General features: G+C 38.7%; 1 protein-coding gene across 5 annotated transcripts in view; it reads left to right on the top strand.

Annotated features, from left to right (window-relative positions):
* Positions 1–17,024, top strand: part of LOC125027153 (casein kinase I-like) — a 124,116-nt gene extending 107,092 nt beyond the window's left edge. For 2 of the 5 annotated variants that reach the window (XM_047616032.1, XM_047616033.1), the window contains 8 exons: positions 2,381–2,532; positions 2,900–3,014; positions 3,196–3,486; positions 3,673–3,821; positions 6,744–6,833; positions 9,131–9,232; positions 12,280–12,386; positions 12,589–17,024. In XM_047616032.1, coding sequence (XP_047471988.1) covers positions 2,381–2,532; positions 2,900–3,014; positions 3,196–3,486; positions 3,673–3,821; positions 6,744–6,833; positions 9,131–9,232; positions 12,280–12,386; positions 12,589–12,640 — 1,058 coding nt within the window. In that variant the 3' untranslated portion in view covers positions 12,641–17,024. The other 3 variants (XM_047616036.1, XM_047616037.1, XM_047616038.1) reach the window with 3 other exon arrangements.
* The last annotated feature ends 2,976 nt before the right edge of the window (positions 17,025–20,000 follow it).

Genomic DNA, 20,000 nt, shown 5'->3' on the forward strand with positions numbered 1-20,000 from the left:
GCGCTTGGCGATTTTTTTTTATCACTGTTGTTGTTTTTATAAATGTCTTGTGCTTGTCTGTCTGGCGTCCGGTGTTGAGAGGAATGGCGGTTGTGTGCGCCTGTAGCGTATTTTTCTTGTATTGTAATGGTTAACCCTTTAACCTTTTTTAGAGTATTGGCTCGATAAAAGAATCCTAGAACACGACCGACGAAAAGACGTTTCTAATATTCATTAGAGGGAAAGGCGGCTGCAATGCTTTCCCAGCAACGGGAATCGCGCCATCGCGTGACGTCACCTCAGCTGGAACAGTGACGTCATCCGTTGTCATGGTTACTGTGCCTTCTCACGGATTTTGATCGCGATGAGCCGAGGTTCGGAGGGCGGGGGCGGGAGCAACTCGACTTGAGTTATCAAATAAGCTCATGACACTCTCCTTTTGCCACGAATTGAGGGTATTTCTATTGCCGGTTCTATCTGGCGCCAGAGGAGGAGGCGCGAGGGCGGCGAACGCGACGGGCTTTTGTTGGGTGGAGGAGGAGGTGGGGAGGGGGACGGGGGAGAGGAGGATCGTTTCTTCATCAAGTTTTCGGCCGCACTTGAAGTCGCTACTTCACTCGGGGATTCGGGTCACTGTTTTTGACCTCCTTCCTTTGCCGCAACTGGCTTTAATATGAAGCATTCAACTTTTACGATAATTGCTCATGCTCACACCACCAACACTCTTCACTCTCACCCCCTTACTCACTCACTCACTCCCCCCCCCCCTCTCTCTCTCTCTCTCTCTCTCTCTCTCTCTCTCTCTCTCTCTCTCTCTCTCTCTCTCTCTCTCTCTCTCTCTCTCTCTCTCTCTCTCTCTCTGTCTCTCTCTCTCTCTCTCTCTCTCTCTCTCTCTCTCTCTCTCTCTCTCTCTCTCTCTCTCTCTCTCTCTCTCTCCTCTCTCTCCTCTCTCTCTTTATCTCTTTCTCTCTCTCTTTATCTCTTTCTCTCTCTCTTTATCTCTTTCTCTCTCTCTTTATCTCTTTCTCTCTCTCTTATCTCTTTCTCTCTCTTTCTCTCTCTCTTTCTCTCTCTTTCTCTCTCTTTCTCTCTTTCTCTTTCTCTCTTTCTCTCTCGCAGGCACACACACGCACACACACACACACACACACACACACACACACACACACACACACACACACACACACACACACACACACACACACACACACACACATACACACACACACACACACATACACACATACACACACATACACACACATACACACACACACACATAAACACACCCACACATACACACACACCCCTTCGCTCCTTCCTTCCTTCCTTCGTTCTTTCTTTCCCACAACTCATTCCCCATCCCATTCCCCAACCCCACTCCCTGTGCACTTCCTTCCCATTTATGATAAATGAATACTGACTATCTTGTAGATGTTGAATATGTTTACACCATAATCAGTAACAGTGATGGCTTCTAGCCAGCACAAATTGTTGTCTGTGAACATTCATAGGGTCGTGCTTTTGGGGAATGTGACTGTAATTTGTCCTTTAATACTTGTTGGGTTCAGCTCTAATATTAGTGCGATTCCTAAAGGAGACCACAATAATGTCTCTGCCCAGATTGAACATAAACCTTTGTTTGCCATTTGGCTCTTTGATGGTAACAGGAGGTAAGCCAGAGCCAGATTGGGGGAATGCTTACACACTACCGTGGGCTTATGCAAGGCCTGCACTGATGCTATGTAAATTAGCACTATCAGTGTTAGACTCTCTCTCTCTCTCTCTCTCTCTCTCTCTCTCTCTCTCTCTCTCTCTCTCTCTCTCTCTCTCTCTCTCTCTCTCTCTCTCTCTCTCTCTCTCACTCACTCACTCACTCACTCACTCACTCACTCACTCTCTCTCTTTCACACACACCCTCTCCTCTCTCCAAATGCCCCTCCCTCTTCCTCCTTCCCTCCCACCCCATCCCTCTTCCTCACTCTCCCTCTCACATTCCTTGGTTATTACTTCCATATGAATTTGATGTCACAGATGGTCTTGAACTGCTTATTCACTCTGACCAGTTGGTAGATTTGCTGTTTCACTGTGTAAATAAAATTACTATATCTTGTAAGTGTTGTATTGCAGTTATTTTTGTTTTCATTTTTTTTTTACATTTTGTTTTCAGTCTTGTTACTGTTTCACCATTTTCTCATGCTCATCCTTCTTTTGAATATTGTACCTGCTGTCTTTGTCATTTCTTCTATCTTTTTTTTCCATATTGAATTTATTTAAATTTCTTGATCATTCTTTTCAGAATATTTGTTGTAATGTTTTCTGATTGGTAACATGTTCAAAAGAAGAGAAAAATACTTCAAGTTGGTAATGAAACCTAACCAGGCTCTCTCTCTCCTTTCAGTGGAAGGTATCCCCAAGATCTACTACTTTGGTGTGTGTGGGAAGTACAATGCCTTGGTCATGGAGCTCTTGGGCCCCAGCCTGGAAGACCTCTTCGACATGTGTGGCAGACGTTTCACACTCAAGACAGTCTTATTAATAGCCATACAATTAGTAAGTGTCAGATGTTTATTTTTGTGCGTGGAGGAGGAGGAGGAGTGGTTTCTTGAACTTGCAATGTAATCCAGTTTAATATTAGTGGAACAAATTTGTTGTTGAATGTTGTTTGTGTAGCCTAATGATTGGCTGTGAGTGTATAGCTGTATCCTTAGTTTTTTTAAGGTTTCATGAATCATTTTCAGTGTCTGCTATGATTGTTTGATTGTTTTATAAGGATTGAGAATTAGTGGAGAATTGATTTAGATATTTGTATTATATGAAATTTATAGATTGTATTTACCATTTTAACAATGTCAACGAGACTTCAAAAATGATGGAACAGGGAAATAAAAGGATTCTAAAATGTTATCTTCTTTTTCAGCTCCATAGGATAGAATATGTACATTCTAGAAGATTAATATATCGAGACGTGAAACCTGAAAATTTTCTCATAGGGAGAAGCTCTACTAAAAAAGACAGAATAATACACATAATAGGTAAGTTGGTGATTGCAGACTATCTAGACCATTTTTCCGTGTTGATGTGTTAGTCAGTGTTTAATTATAAAACAAGCATGAAAAATGCTTGTAGACTGACTTCGTAGTGTTTTATTTTGTTTATTTTTGGCTTATTAGTTGTGGTTGTTGTTGCCTTAGTCAAAAGTTGCTTTTCTTACAGACTTTGGTTTGGCCAAGGAGTACATTGACCCCACAACAAACAAGCACATCCCATACCGAGAGCACAAGTCCCTAACAGGGACTGCCCGGTACATGTCCATCAACACCCACATGGGCAAGGAACAGTCACGCAGAGACGACCTGGAGGCCCTAGGACACATGTTTATGTACTTCTTGCGAGGATCCCTCCCCTGGCAGGGACTCAAGGCCGACACCCTCAAGGAACGTTACCAAAAGATTGGGGACACAAAGAGAGCCACACCCATTGAGGCCCTCTGTGAAAATTACCCTGGTAAGAATGCTGCTGTAGAAGCCTGGGTGGAATAGGGAATCTCTTAGGGGAAAAAAAAATATTTTTCTTTTTCTTTTGTAATGTAGCATTCATTTAATTTATCTCACTATGTTAACGTTATATTTAACTTGCTTGAAAAATTTAGGAGGAACAGTTTGAACATCAAGTGTTTCATCTTTATTGCAGAAGAAATGGCGACATACCTGCGGTATGTACGGAGGCTGGATTTCTTTGAGACCCCAGACTACGACTATCTGCGAAAGCTTTTCCAGGATCTCTTTGAAAGGAAAGGCTTTGTCGAGGATGGTGATTTTGATTGGACAGGAAAAACCATGGTAAGGACATGTGAATTTGTCATGATGCACTTGTTTTATTTAATATTTGACAAGTCCTTCAAAAAAAAAAAAAAATTAATGCCTTCTCTAGTGTTTATACATAATCTAATATAACTTTTAACAATCATGATGCAGCCTGCAGATTATTTAGCCAATATGAGACAACTGAGAATTGCCGCTCCTTCAGATAGAGTTAAGACAAGATCAGAGAAGGTCGGTCAATTGTAGAAACAAGCAAGATAATGTTGCTGTTTGAAAGGCTTAATTATACAAAATTATCCTTTATTGTGTTCGAATCCCCTTTGATGCATAATCAACCCTCAAATTGTCACAGTTCTTTAGAAACCCAGATGAATTTTTAAATTGTCCACTTAATCTTCATTTGATGAAATATTTAAGAAAGGTGCCCAGGTTCCTTAGGAAATACGTAATTGTAATAACTAAGAGTTTCCTTTGCTTTAGTTTGAAAAGGGAAATATAATTTATCAGTAAACTGTAATTTGCTAAGTGATGATCTGACAAGTTGGAAACATCGGATTTGACTTTGGGAAATTTATCCAAAGGCTTTTTGTGCTGATTGATCATACATGCAATCTCTACAGTAATGTTATAAGAATGAAAAGCAGTGTTTTCATATTTGTGTTTCTCCTTCTATGTGTTTAAGTTTTATGCACTTGAAAAAAATCATTGAAATGAAATAAAAGCATAGTCATTGGATAAGAGTATACTTGCTTCAGTTTGAGGGTTGATGTTTGTTTACAAATTTTTTGAATGAAAAAATAGAAGAAAAGTATATAATAAAGAAGAGCTTATCTGATAATTGAAGTAGAAGAGTTGCTCTAGTTAGTGCTAAAAAATATTTTCATATTGCTCTGCAGTCCTCTTTGTTGTTTTAGTTATGTATTAATGTTGGTTATTAGGTACATGTTATTTAGGAATTGATCTAAGTATTTATACATAATATCTGATATATTACATTAAAATCAGTTTTAATATGCAATAGTGTATTGTAGGCTAATGTAATGAGTATGATGGATTCACCACTTAAGTGTATGTATAAAAGAGATGTTAACTGTGAAAGGAAAGTGCCACAGAAAAGATAATGCTATATTTCAAATTATTTGTAATGATTAAGGAAGTGTGTCATACAATTTGTTATAGGTTTATTCTGGTATTCTATGCAGTTCAAGTTTCTGGAGTTGAGCATGTAATTTTTTGTGAAAGCATTTTTTTTACATAGAAAATATTTTCTGTTTATTTATTCTTTATCTTCATCTTTCTTCCTTTGTTAATCTTGTCCATCATAGTTATCAGTATCTGAACCATAACAATCCTTATCATGTTTTTTTTTTTTTTTTTTTTTTTTTTTTTTTTTTTTTTTTTTTTTTTTTTTGTCATTTCCTAAATGTTTATAACTCCTCTTTACAAGCTCATGAGGGAAGACATTGAAACTTTGAAAGAATGAACAGATTGGCCTATTTTAATGATTAGATGAAGGAATAGGGGATATGGTTTATGCCTCCCTGTTGTTACAAACGTATTACTGGGTATGTGCTATAAAGGGACTAAGTAATCAGAGTTGATCACTGACCCTTGAAGGCCACAGTACAACACTTGCCTTGCTCAGATGTGTGTTCACGCTGGACAAAAGTAGGGCAAGTCCATATTTTCAATATTATAAGTATGCAAATTAGAAGACTTTAAACTGAAGTTATTTTATATTGATAGATATCATAAAACAAAAAGGCATCCTGTGTAAACATGTAATTATGAATTTTGCTTTTACGTAGGGGTTAATGTTACATTTACTCTCCTTGTGCCTTACAGCCCATAACTTTGAAAACATATCTTTCTTGAGAATATATATTTTGTTTTTCTTGCTCTCTCTCCCATAAACTAATGATGCAAATTACATGCAGTACCCATTTTGATTTTGTTTTATTTATTATTTGTTTAGTTTTTAAGCATAGATGCCTTCACAAATGTTAATTACTAAGTCCATTGCTAGGCCTACCTAATTACACCTCTTCACCCAATTCCTTTTTCTCTCTCTCTCTCTCTCTCTCTCTCTCTCTCTCTCTCTCTCTCTCTCTCTCTCTCTCTCTCTCTCTCTCTCTCTCTCTCTCTCTCTCTCTCTCTCTCTCTCTCTCTCTCACTCTCTCTCTCACTATTTTTATTACTATTATCATCATCATTATTTATATTTTAATTATCATCATGATTATTATTATTATAATTAGGTTAATAGCCATAGTGATGGTAATATGATTGAAATTTTCTCCCTGAAAATTTACACCATTCAGTGTTGTATATAGGCAAGGTCTGGTATGTCCATTGTAACCGAGTCCTTGTCTAAGCACCTTTGAAATGAAAATAGTAGGAAAACAAAACCATAGAGGACAGTTCATGTATATGTATCAAGAGTTAAATTTTGAATCACCTTACCAACTAGTATCTGTTTGAAGGGAGTCAGAGAAATAAAGAATAATTATTGGGATATTGATGCTAATGATCTTGCACAAGTTTCAAATTTACTGAGGTATTATAGTGTTGTGTAGGTTTGTTTCCCTTCCAGGATTCATATTGCAGTAATGTTTTTTTAAGAATTGTATACAACCATTTCAAATAGGATTGTAATTAAAACTTAGAGTAAAGATAAAGTATTTTAGGCATTCTGTAGTCATAACTTGAATAATCCAGCTAAGTTCTAAATTTATTCTAACCTGTTTCTTATATTGTAAGCCAAGATGAAAGGGTGAAGTCATTTATCATGGACCACAGTATTCCTTTACTGATGCTGTCATTGAAATAGTGATATATTTTGAAATGCTAAAGTCTTAGATATAAATCTAGATACATTATGTCGGAAATTTTTTTAGCAGTGTTTTTTTTTTTTTTTTACTTACTCGGATGTTCTTGCAGTCAACACCTGTTGGTTCGACGCAGACAGGAACGGAAGTGATTGTTTCCCCAAGCAGAGAGAACCGCGAGAGGCACCCAACGGCTATTAAGGTAAACTTGGGCACTCCCTCTGTCCTCATCTCCACCCTTTTCAGGTCGGCTGAAGACACGCTGGCTGACTTGCCAGGCGCAGCAGGTGGTTCAGCAAAAAGTGTCCCCTTCCTCAAGCACCTGAAAGGCCCTCTTCAAAAAATTATTTGTTGTTTTTTAAATAGGGCTTAACATTTTCCCTCCAGTTGACAGGAGTAGTGAAGAATGTGCAGGGGCCTGGTAATGGGCAAGGTGAAGCCAGGGAGGGTGAGGCACCTCCTGCCCCTCCCCAGCAGGTGCTACTGCCTTGGACTCCAACGCAGCTGGCAGACGAAGCCTCCCCACGACCTCCCCTGGTCAGACATCACGTATGTTCCGACACTACCTCCTCACGGTTTGAGCTACAGTGCAACAACCTTGGGCACTTCAGACTTAGAGAGATTTTTTGAATCCTAAAAAAAAAGAAAAAAAAAAAAGATAGAGAGAAAAAAAAGGATTTTTTTCAGAAATTTTTAAATCTTTGCTTTTTATGAACACATCAACCAGGCCAAGAGTACTAATTGAAAGCCTTGCACTGTGAAAGACTGGGGAGGAGTGTAACAGGCCTGTTTGACCTCGGAATGATGACACGGCACCAGGTGTGGCTTCTCAGCACCCCTACACAGAGACACGAGTGTTAATGTCCATCTCACTCACACTGTTTTAAGTCACTCCTCTAGTCTTCACTGTTTCTTTGATCACAGATTATAAGCATATGATGGTTATTTTTTTTTTTAATTCACCCAAAATTTTAAAAAGTTTGTTTTCTTGTTTGTTCAGTCAGGACTACTCTGTCTAGCTGCTGTGCCCTCGGACAAAATTACAATTCTGTTTGAGGAATTCCTTGTCACTATAAAGGAATGATAAGATTGTCATTACCATTGCTCAGTCCAGTATGTGAGGTAGTGCCAGAACATGATGTCTGTTTTTTTTCCCCCATGTTAAGAATAGTATTTTTGTTTATAATCAAGTAGTTAAATTTATTAAGAAATGAAAAGAAGTAAGCAAACATGCAGCATTCTTTTTCATGCATCAATAATCACATCCACAATTGCATGCTTTTTTGTGTTTTAAAAACTTTACCATTTGTTTTAGGTTGAGGAAAGTACTGAAGCTACGGGGAGTATGAGTAGCTCATTGTGTGATGGAACACTTCTTTTGACCTTTGTTATTTATCTTCACATTTATTAGTTTATTCATAGCTGTAGTTTATATCCTTTTCATTTTTTTTTTCTCGTAGGTTATTTTCAGATGTCAGGGATCTGAAAATGTCAATGAAACAGTCTTTAAGAAATATGTTGCTTATCGAGATATTTAGTCTCATGTTAGTCTAATGGGGGGAAAGTTTTACACTATGATTTGCATTCACTAATCAGAAAGAGGTCTTAGTAAGAAGTTTTAGAAATTCTGTAGTCGATTAATGGTTAAAAGTATTCAAAGCAGAGTGAAAGCAAAACTCCAGTCAATCTCTTCATATCACCAGGAAAAGTCGGCAGGAGAGGACTTACGGCTAATGCAGGTAACTTGTGCTGCATAAGCATAAAAGACTAGGGCAGCTTCTGTTAACCTGCTGTTGTGTAAAAATAACATACAGTAGGAGAAATGTATGGCCAGATTCTCGAAGAGTCAATAGTGTTTGATCAGTGTAGTATCCCAGTCATCATTCTGATTGGGTTTTTGGCAAATTAGATTGTATTTGGGAATCTTGGCCACGTAGAGTTGGCTATTTAGTACTGATTTCATAATTTTCTTGTATTCTTGCCATCTTTTTTTTGTTTTTTGTATACCGGTAGACATGATTTTATGATATTTCAGCATTTAACATATTGTATATTGAGGTACAGAATAGTACTTATTGGCTTTTTTCACCCCATTAATGTTTTTAAAGGCTAGTTTATTAGGGCCAAGTCTATCCAGAAATTCCTGGTAACACTGAAACTGCAGTGGTAATATTATATTTCTACTTATCATGTGCTAATATCACATGGGAATGTTTGAAACAAAGATCGAAATAGAATGTTGCTTAGGACTTCATTTCTTTGTTTATCCAGCTAACCACACAGATGGCGATAGGTTGATGGTCTCGTGTAGTCATAGGATAAGTCAATTAGTTAGGCAGTTAGTTATGTGGGAAGAGAATAGAAAAAAATATATGTGTGAGGACCCCTCATATCCCCTTTGACCGTGTGGACATGTGGCGTGTGTGTGATGATGATGTTGCTGGTTGTTGTTGCCGCATGATGAATGCATCTGACGAGGCCACGGGGCCAATGTTACAGGCCGGCACCAAGGGTAATGCAGCCTGGCCCGAAACCCCCAAGCAGGCAAGCAACATGTTAGGCGGCAACCTCACCCCTGCAGACCGCCACGGCTCCGTCCAGGTAATCCCGCTTTTGGCGACGGGCCTGCTGAAACCCCTCCCCCTCTGTCTCTCTGTCTCTGTCTTGATCTCTTTCTCTCTCCATACTGCTTCTGGCCACAGGATCAGCTATTGTGAATATGGCAAAGGAGTTCTAAAGAGGTTGATGTTTTTCCCCCCCAGTGACCCCAATATTCCCTTTTTGATTGGTTGAATGATTTTTTTAGCTATCTATTTTATTTATTTATTTTATTTATTTATATATATATATTTTTTTTTGGGGGGGTGGTAAGAGAGAACATTTTACCTTGGGTAGCAGTCTAACCAGCGCTCAGAATTGCTGATCATGTGGCTGACCTTTTTCCTCCCTTTTTAAAGTTTGTTTTACCATATTTTATTTTTTCCTTCTTTCCCCCACTCTTAGCATCAGGCCTTTATGTAGCCAATAGAGCATGACTAGCAACCCTTGCCTTCCCTTTTATCCCCTTATGTGATTTTGTTATGAATACTAAGTAGCTTTCCCGACTCTGCTTTTTCCCCCCTTCCCTCTTTTTTTTCAATTTATTATTACATATATTTTTTAACTGGGCAGATGAGGATCCTTCCTCCAAGAGTTAGCTTTGTTAATTATTTTGTTTTCAAATGACCCAACCATCCCTCCCCTCACCCTCCCATCACTAGCTAGTAAATGCAACCTTGCTATTGTCTGTCCATAAATAGACATAGTTTGTTCATATAAATTCCCCTGAGATTATGGGTAGTCCCGTTTCCCAAACACACGATGCTAAGTACCTGCACTTACATTGTTTAGCCTTCTGTTGATCCCATGCACCCTTTTTCAGCGGCAGATATTGTCCAGTTCATCATCCCTCCTGTTTCCCTCACACAGCAGCCAACTCGACTATCTTGACTGGCAGTGCGAGCTCTGCAATTCTCTTGGTTGTAGGCTCTTTTCACAGCGGATGTAGATCATTGTGGCGGCCAGCTTGCAGTCTTTTACTTCCAGCTACAGAACCTCCCCTGCCCCCTCCCTTTCCCCTCTCTCTATAGCCTCTCTTCAATTGACACAAGCAGAGATTTAGTCTAGTTGTCTCTAGGACATGGGTTGTGGTGTGGTTTTTGTATTTTTTCTTGGTGACCTGTGGTACAAGTCAGGCTGGAAGATTGAACGTCTCCAGTGGTAATGTTTGAGGAATGTTGGAATTGACAGGCTTGCAAAGAGCTATGTGTTTGAGCTATTTGGTCATTTTGTAAGTGATAACTGGCATCATCCATATTTGTTTATATTTTTCTTTTTCTTTCAATGGCATTAACTGCAATTTTATTTTTTCCTGCATTTTGTTTTGTGATTGATAATATTTATATAGCCTATTATAGGGAACTTCACTTTTGACTTTTCTACATATTTATGAAAAGTGTGCTAGTAATGTAAGTGCTTCCCACAACTGAGTAAGGTAACAAAAGAAATACATATTAGATAGATTGCCTTAATAAATTCTGTTATAAAGATAGACAAATGAAGATTAATAAATATAATAAAAAATGGAGTTACTGCATGAACTACAGCTTTGTTTGTGTGATATATGTATGAACATGGACTTCTCATCACACTCCTAAAATAGTTGTGTGAAGCACAGTGAGTAAGCAGAGGTCTCAGGTGTGATGCATGGGAGAAAGAAGCTGGTCGTATTGAGACAATTCAGCCAGCAGAGTAAATGGCAGATGAATGAGTTTGCAATCTACCAAAAGTGTGTGAGATAGGCAGGGTCAGCTGTGCCAGCAATGCAGTGCAGAGAGTATGTGGCAAGTCCAATACTTTTTTTTTTCTTTTTCTTTTTCTTTATTATATATTCTGGAGACCATTGCCTGCTCCTCCGGGTTTTAGTTCCTGTGGCTTATCTTCTCCCGACAGCTTCTTTTTTCCTTGCACCACAGCCTTGCATGGTTAACAAGAGCCTTGGCAGCACCTAGTTATTAAACAAAACCAAAAAAAAAAAAAAAAAAAGAGAAAAATCAGTGGATGCTTTTGTAGACTTGTGCAACAGGTCTTTGATGGTGTTAGTTTGGCTATATATACAACATTAATACTTCCCTTTGTAGAGTGTTCAGTAACTTGAGGAAATGTATTAGTACTCTTCCATTAATGTTCCTTTTTTTCAATACTAATGATGAGGGGTTAAGGATATTTGATGGCTTTTAAATTGTATGTTACTTTGTGATAGATGTATCTTGATTTTAAATTTATTAAAAAAAAAAAAAAAAAAAAAAAAAATATAGGGGGATGAATGTATGTGTATGAATTAATGACAATTAATCTTGAATAAAGGAACACAAGGGTCCATTGCCCTCAACTATGTTGCATGGAAATTAAGATAGAACTAAGACTTTAACACATAACAAAGATTTGAACATGACAAGAAATTTTTGAACAGGACTCAAAAATGGTTGGTGAATATTGGGAAAACCACAGCAATGCTCTGTGTATATATACTGATACATCATCTTTTAGGAGTTTCATAAACTTTTTGATTGATTTCATTGATTCATTCATTTACTTTTAGATTCGGTTTTACTTTCTTTAATAAGTCTTGATGAATATTTTATTTTGTTATGATTCCTTTTTGTCATGAAAAACATGCACAATGACATGGATATGTGTATCACCTGATTGTCACTGATTCACCCCCACAGTCAGTGCAGTGCTCAAGGTAGACATGAATGTGAGCCTTTATGTAAGCGAGAATGATTGTTGCACAAACATTACTAATGGTGTATGTTACAGAGCTATGTAATATACCTGAGAAGTAAATTATGACAGTAGCTTGGAAGAGTTTACATTTGTTTTGCATTATATACATATATCTAATACCACATAAATATGTGAAAAAAAAGGATCATAATAATGCTTTTTTAATCAAGATCTATATTCATTTCCTGGCTAGGAGAAAGAGGAAATTAAAGATTCCTCACTCAGCATAGTTTTTGATACAAGTCAGAAGAGTGAATGAGTGTTGGTAGGCTCTCTCAGTGTGATCCATGATTTAAGCAGCCGTTGCATTATTGCCGCAGGTTGTGAGTTCGACTAATGGGGAGCTTGGACCTGATGACCCATTAGCAGGTCATTCCAACACCCCCATCACCGTACACCAAGAAGGCGATACCTCGGATGAAACAAAGTAAGATTTCAAATTTCTTTTTGCTGGAGGCAACGAATGTATGTTGTAGCATGCCGCCATGTTGATATTATTTGAAGAGTAAATAAGAATTGACTCTGTAAATTGCATGTGATTTTATATTAAGCTTAATTACAGTTTTCCACATGTTAAGACCATTTACTAATCCACACATTTTTCCTTTTTGTGTTTGCCCTCCTTTCAGGTGCTGTTGCTTTTTCAAACGAAAGAAGAAGAAGGCAGGACGCGGGAAATGACTGGCAGTGGTGCAGTGCTCACCCGAGAGAGAGGCCATTGCGGTGCTTCTGCCGGCATCTCAGTCGCAGTCCAATGAGAGCATCCTCAATCCTCAGGCACCGCCACCCATAGGGGGGCACCCCACCAACCCCCACAAGCACTAAGCACTCCAGTGTTACCTCATCACCACCGGAAGCACTGCATCTCCCAGCTGTTAGAAAAAAAGAAAAAAAAAAAAAAGAAAAAAAATCGACTACCCACCTGTATCATTGTGGAAACCAGTCCTCGTGCTTGCGTTATTTGCTGTTATGTGACACTTTGTTGTGACCCCATTGTTTTTTTGTATTATTATTTTTTTTTAATGTATTTCATAACGCCTGCACTGAGATGGAGGCTACATGACAATAATGGTGTGGAAATGTTTTTATTTGGAGGTCACTCTATCCAAGTGAAATGATTTTAGTTCCATTTGTATTATAATTGATTTTTGAAAACTTCTTAATTGTTACTGTTATTTTTATTACTACTTTTTCCTGCCCCCCTTTTCCCCAGCCAGCTCTGAAACTTGGCTGGAGGATTTGCCTCAACAATTTCATGTTGCACACCACCTTGCAGACTGAAGGATAGTCTGCTTGTGTCGGGTCAATTGGGACAATGTATTAGTTTATATAGAATCTACAAATAAATTGCTTTGAGCACCCTGGACCCATATAGACACTCAACTAAATGTAGAAAGAGATATGTGCAATAAAAAGATATACTCAAATCTGATTTTTCTAAAAATTAGGTCTCTTATTCTGCAAGCAGGAATGGTTTTAAGTATTTGTACTTTATTTATTGTAATCAGTTATTTTGAGGTTGAAAAGGAACAAAATTTGGATGGCTGGATGAAGAAGGCAGAGGTGGTGGTGGTGATGGGACGGGGAACACGGGAATTCTCCTTGTGAGAGTCGCTAAGCCTGAGAGGATTGATGGAACCCCCTCCCCCCTTTACTCCCTGGGACCTTTGTAAGGCCTAGACTTATGTGTGATAAGAGCAGTCATTTTTTGCTTTTGTACTCTTTTGTGTATTGTTTGTATTTCTTTTTTATCGGGATTTATATATATATTTTTTTTTTGTATCCCTTTATTTATGAACGTAAAGTTTCACCTGCAAAATGATAGCAATGGCTAAAGCTCAAAATGACTGACTGAGTCACACTTGTTCTGTGATGATTACTTAACAAGTAAGACGAGTTCAGCTGCTCGTTCACTCCATCTACCAAAAAAAATTAAAAAAGAAAAACTAGGAAGAAAAAAAATGAAAGTGAATGGACTTTAGTGCTTTGATACGACACTTTATTCGCAAAATGACCAACAGATTTTTTATTATCATTTTTTTTTTTTTTTTTACTTTTTTTTTTTTTGTACGTTTTTTTTTTTTTTTTTTTTTATCCTCTGTGTATTTAGTCGCCTTTGGGAGGTACTAATGTATACATACTCTGGGACGACACTAGTTTAGGTGTAGTTTGGTGGAAGCAAGTCGTGACCAGTGCAAAGGGGGCATTATGTCCCTGTGTTGGTACCAAACTGGCATCCAATGACATAGCTATTTAATTTTAATATAATTTTACCTAGGTACCATAATAAAAGTTTTTATTTGCTTAATGCCCAACAAGCAGAGATGATTCTCATGGTGATGGAGGGATGATTAAGAAACAAGATTGAGAGAGAGAGAGAGAGAGAGAGAGAGAGAGAGAGAGAGAGAGAGAGAGAGAGAGAGAGAGAGAGAGAGAGAGAGAGAGAGAGAGAGAGAGAGAGAGAGAGAGAGAAATATATTAGAGAGAGCGGGAAGAAAACTGAAATGGGGTAGGGGGAATAGAAAAAATAAGAAAAGCAAACAAACATGGAGCTGTGAGGAAACAGAAAATAGTGTATCTATCTGTTGGAAAATGCTCTCCCCCCCAAAAGTGCCAAACAGCAGGCAAGAAGACAATAGGTGAAACACAAATGAAACAAGACATTCCTTGTTGGAGGAATCAGTGAACCCAAACTCATGTTTATGAAAAGAGGGATCTTGTTCTCCAAGCGCTGCAGCTCCCTCCCAAACCCCCTCCTTTATCTCTTTGTGAATGCTGTGGAATAAAATTAAATAAATAGACTATGTGTATACGGATATGTTATCGATGTATATAGGGCAAAGACTTTCAGCTCCTACATGTTCAGATTCATGTATGACAAAAGATTAAAAGTGCATCAGTGCTGATGGATCAGGAAAGTGCCGTGGCTTGAAGACATTTTTGAGAGGCAGGAATGGGGAGCCATCTTGGGTATGGAGTACCCACACCACTTTTCCAGTCATGAACATGTGGATCTTTACGAGGCAGTTACAGCTCCATGATGAAAGCATCACCCTCATAACTACAGATTGTTGGAAGATATTGGCAATCCATACTCGTAGAAGGTTGGAAAAGCAGGAACCGTGTTATAAGAAGAAAAAGACCTTTGAAAACAGCATGGATTGTTGAGTCTTTCACAGTCCTTACAAACTCTGTGCTACGATCTCGTCCCTCGGGACTTATGCTAGAAGACTCGTTACTAGGAGGTCCTTCAAGCAAAGTCCAAAGTACCTTTCAGAAATATATAAATGTCATGAGGAAGGCTACAACCTTCTTCAAATAATATTTTTTATCATGCCTGTAGCTATTCATCAGAACATGTGATGTAATAAGTGACTATAAGCTTCATATAGTACTTTGAATAATGTTTCTTATAAACATACATCCTTAAAATGAAAGACCTTGATATGGAAGTATCTTTGCACCTTGTACTCACTGATCCCATCACATTGTCTGCCCTTTTATGACTGATTCTTCTGTTGCTACCTTCTTATCCTCAAAAAAAAAGAGAGAGAGAGAGAGAACTGGAGTACGTTATTTAGTGTTCTATCCATTGATTTTTGGCAGTGTTCTGTAGTCACAATTGATATATTCCCCCTTGAGGCCCTCCTCGTATAAACTTTCTATGTGGTCACTTCAGCTAATTGGACTTGCCTACAGATGGTCATATTCTTGCTCACATTTTATGGTTATACTAAGGAAACAATCTTCTATATTAAGCTTTATAGAAACCTAGCACCTTGTATGGGAAACAAGCAATCAGGGAGGAATAGTGTATTAACAGGTTGATTATGATTGCAGCCTGTTTCATGCTGAAGCCATTTCTTATTCTGTCCAGTTTTGTAGGTAAACAATGTAAGTGTGGTTAACAAGCTGAAGTAGAGACCTGGACCACAGCTATTTATGTACAAGGCAAACAATAAGAAAAGTGTGTTGCTGCCTTCCTTCACACTGGTGTTGATGCAACGTCCAGCAAATAAGATATTATGTGTAGTAGAGAGCTGTGTAAACAATTAGCAGACTACCTGAAGAGTTACTATATCTATAGAGTAAAATGACTAAAGGACACAATACCTTTTATAGGAGTAGTGAGCCAAATTAAGAGTTTTAATGATTGAGAAGTGCATTGTATAGTAAAAACAAAATATTATTTTATTTATTGATATGTTTTGTTGTACAACGCCACTGTCCCCTTTAGGAAGAATGTTATCAGGACCCCCAAATTTCCTTGGGCCATTGGTGCGAGAATGTTGCACCAGTGCAACAGAGGTACAGTAGCAGTGACGCCTTTGCACCGGCAGTAGCACCAGCACCAGTGTTATCATCACCACCATGTGTTGTCATCAGCAGTCATCTACCCAAAGCATGCATGTTTATGATTCCTCAGTTTGAAAACAAACAAACGAGGGCTTATTAAACAAGTTGCTGATGCCATGACAAACCGTTATGTAGGAAGCCAGGCTGATGTGATCATCATCCCTCTACCGTCACCATAGTTCTTGGCCTTCAGTGTAATGCATGAGTGTGAGACGATTTGAGAGTAAGTGTATTGATTCTTGTCAGAAATCGGTAAATATTATTATGAGTGTGAGATAGTGAGAGAAAGAGAAGCGGTAGAGCAATACCGAGAGAAATAGTAGGTACGCGTGTGTGTGTGTATGTGGAGACGGTAGTGTCATCTGTGATTTTCTCACTAGGAATTATGTGAATGCTAAATATGAGGTACATAGATATTGAGTATGCCCAGTCACAAGAGTCGCCTGTCACCCGATTTTGGGAAGTCAACATGTAGTGAAGTTTTTGTATAATGTCGGATATGGATGTAACGTATTGATGATCCATTGAAGATAACCATAGTGTATTTCATCTTTCTATGAAGTTGTCCTGTGGTTTGTAAGGGTGAAAGAAATCACTTGTTTGCCTCTATGGAACATACTGCTTCAATGTGCTGTTAATTAATAAAAAAAATCAGCATTTGTATCCGTATAATCCATATAACTGGAAGAATATAATAATACTGTTGTTTTATATTGTGTTATTTCACCTCCCATGAAACGTGAACTAAGAAAGGTCTTATGTATCAAGCTATAATAATCAAAAAGAAAAAAAAAAAAGAGAAAAGAAACAGGTGAATTTGTGCCCTCGCCTTAGTATGGGAAGTTGGCTAGAAATCACGCATTATATACACGCTGACAAAGTATGATATAGGATTTATAGTGATTACTGTGCTGCCTTAGAAAAGTCATTATGAAAGACCTAGGAGTCTGTAATGTCATCAAGTGAAGTCATGCAGGTGTATTAAAAGTGTTGGAGCTGTAGCTTCTCTTTCAACATTTCTTCTGTAATTTTAAAGATTTCTTTCTTATCTAATTTACTTTTACTTATCTGTTGTACATAGCCACTGATGTCTAAATTCGTATTTGTTAAACTTCAATTGAGTTTTAGAAATTGATGGAATGATGGATTCATAACGAGGGTCCAGTATTGGATGCCCATATTTATAATAGTAATAATAAGAATAAAAACATGAAGAATATACATTTGTTTTATGTTTAAGCCAAATCACAAATCCAATGATGGATGAAAGAACGAAGGCTATGCCAAAGAGATCAATTATGATTGTTGGCATGGGTGGAACTCGTTTATGAAGTTAACGTTTAGTTGACCATTTCCCTAGTTCTCTATCCATCGGCTGAGAATCCACTCCCGTCACTCAAAAGACTAGAGCATAAAACTTGTTTTTGCGGCTGTTTAGTGACTCAACTTTTTGCACATCTTAATCCAGTAATCATTTTCCCTCTCCTTGTGTCCATGTCACTGTTGTCTGCAACTCCATAAAGCATTAAACATTGTCATTGTTAATCTTCCCTGTCTACCTTTCTTCTCGGTGCCAGATATTTTCCCTTTTTCCAGCAGAAACAAATTTGTTGGTCAGTAATGGTAACGAGTTCCGAAATGTATTTCTTGCTCCCCTGATTAACGGAGAAGGAATGGACCTTTCAGTATATTCACACCTTCAGTCCTATCCTTTTAGGCTGTTGGCTAAAAATGCCCAGACAGATATGATACATACACATTAACAGTTCTCCTGGGCCTGCCACAATACTTATGTGGATGAAATGTTTACATGTGTTACCTATAATATCAAAGTTGAAGGTATGCGCGGCTAAAAGTGTTCTTAGATCAATTACCCGAAAATAGGCTTATTCAAATCTTTGGTTAATTTCACTGTTAATCTTTAAACATCGACGTATTCACGGTAATACGCTCTTATCTCGTCAATGTAGTCCATTAACGTGAATATACCCATGCTCAGGGTATTGATGAAAGTCTAAATCGCAAAACGTGTGATTGACTCGCGTTCGAGCAAATCTATAAATATTTGAACGCCCGCATCCTCATTTTCCTCCACTTTTAACCGACGAATACCATTTGGAGCACGTCTCCCCCCTCAATCCCTTGCCCGTTGTTGTCGTGGGGGGGCTTAGGAGGCGGAGACTGGGACCAAATGCTGGGGAACTCCCCAACCTTGGGACTCAGCCCTCGACTCAACAAATTTTGTATGGTTTTTTTTTCCCCTCCTACTTTTTCGTTTCTGTCCCTTCACCAACCCCTTCTATTATCCACTTCCTAAGGTGTGAGAGCCATGCTGGAAGGATGAAAGGCTGACTTTGTGCCAGTCCTGAACGGCCTGAGGGAGCCATGGGCACGGTATTCCACTGCTTTAGTTGTCTAGCCCTTACCCCTCAAGGGACCCTGAGGGGTGGACCGTTTCTCTCCCCAACATACTCCAGGCTTATCATGGCCAACAATTTTATACCATAATTAGATAGCACATTTATTTTGCTTTTAACCATTAACCATTAACCATTAACCATACCATTATTAGAGGCAATGAGGCTTGCCTCTTAATCAAATAGCTCCACCAATTCAAACTCGCCCGATTCCCTGACCCCAGGCTCTCCTTTGACCACGGCTCTGAACACTGCAACTAATACCCCCTCCTCAATTCCGACTAGTACAGTATCCACCCTAATCAACACCCCAGGAGACATTTCTACTCCCAACATGCTCAACTTCAACAACTATACCCCCACAACCTTCTTCATCAACTACCCCATCCTCTCTTATTACTACCTTACAACCTTATTGTCCACCTCCCCATAACACTACTCCCTCTTCCACATGCACCCGTCCTTCTACTACCCCCATCTCAACAAATTTCTTAAATAATCTATTTAGCCTAGCCAAATTGGACCGATTTTTCGTGGTCCCTCCCACAGCTTCTCACACTTTCTGCTTTGACAACCTGTTTTCATTCCTCAAATGCATATACATCCTTCACTTGATCTAACCCCTATACATTACCTTACCCAACCTTAACCCATTTACTCGTCAATTCCTTTGCCCAGCTTTGACAACTAATCACTAACTCAACCACCCTTCACTACCATTTACTATAGTGCTACATGACCTTAGATGGCTAGCACATTTATGTTGCTTTTAACCATTAACCATTAACCATTGGAGCACGTCTATAGCCTTTGTCATATTGAAGTTCACTTTGTGCCCATTTGTTTCCAAGCCGTTTTTTTAAATTTCTGCAGCTACTCTGTTGGTTCTTCAGCAGTCAAAACTAGGTCTTCGGCAGAACACAGCTCGGAAGGGCAACCACACACACACACACACACACACACACACACACACACACACACACACACACACACACACACACACACACACACACACACACACACACACACACACAAACACACAAACACACACACACACACGCACACGCACACGCACACGCACACGCACACGCACACGCACGCACGCGCACGCACACACACGCATACAGACACATACTGCAAACGCATTCCCCATATTTGCCTTTGACAATACTGCATTGTTTATTACTATTTACCTACACCATATTGTCCTCCAACTTGCTCAATAATCACCACACTTCTCTGGGTGGGGGGTTGGGGGCTGGGGGGCA

Source organism: Penaeus chinensis, chromosome 7, assembly GCF_019202785.1.
Source record: "Penaeus chinensis breed Huanghai No. 1 chromosome 7, ASM1920278v2, whole genome shotgun sequence".
NCBI classification, from domain to species: domain Eukaryota; kingdom Metazoa; phylum Arthropoda; class Malacostraca; order Decapoda; family Penaeidae; genus Penaeus; species Penaeus chinensis.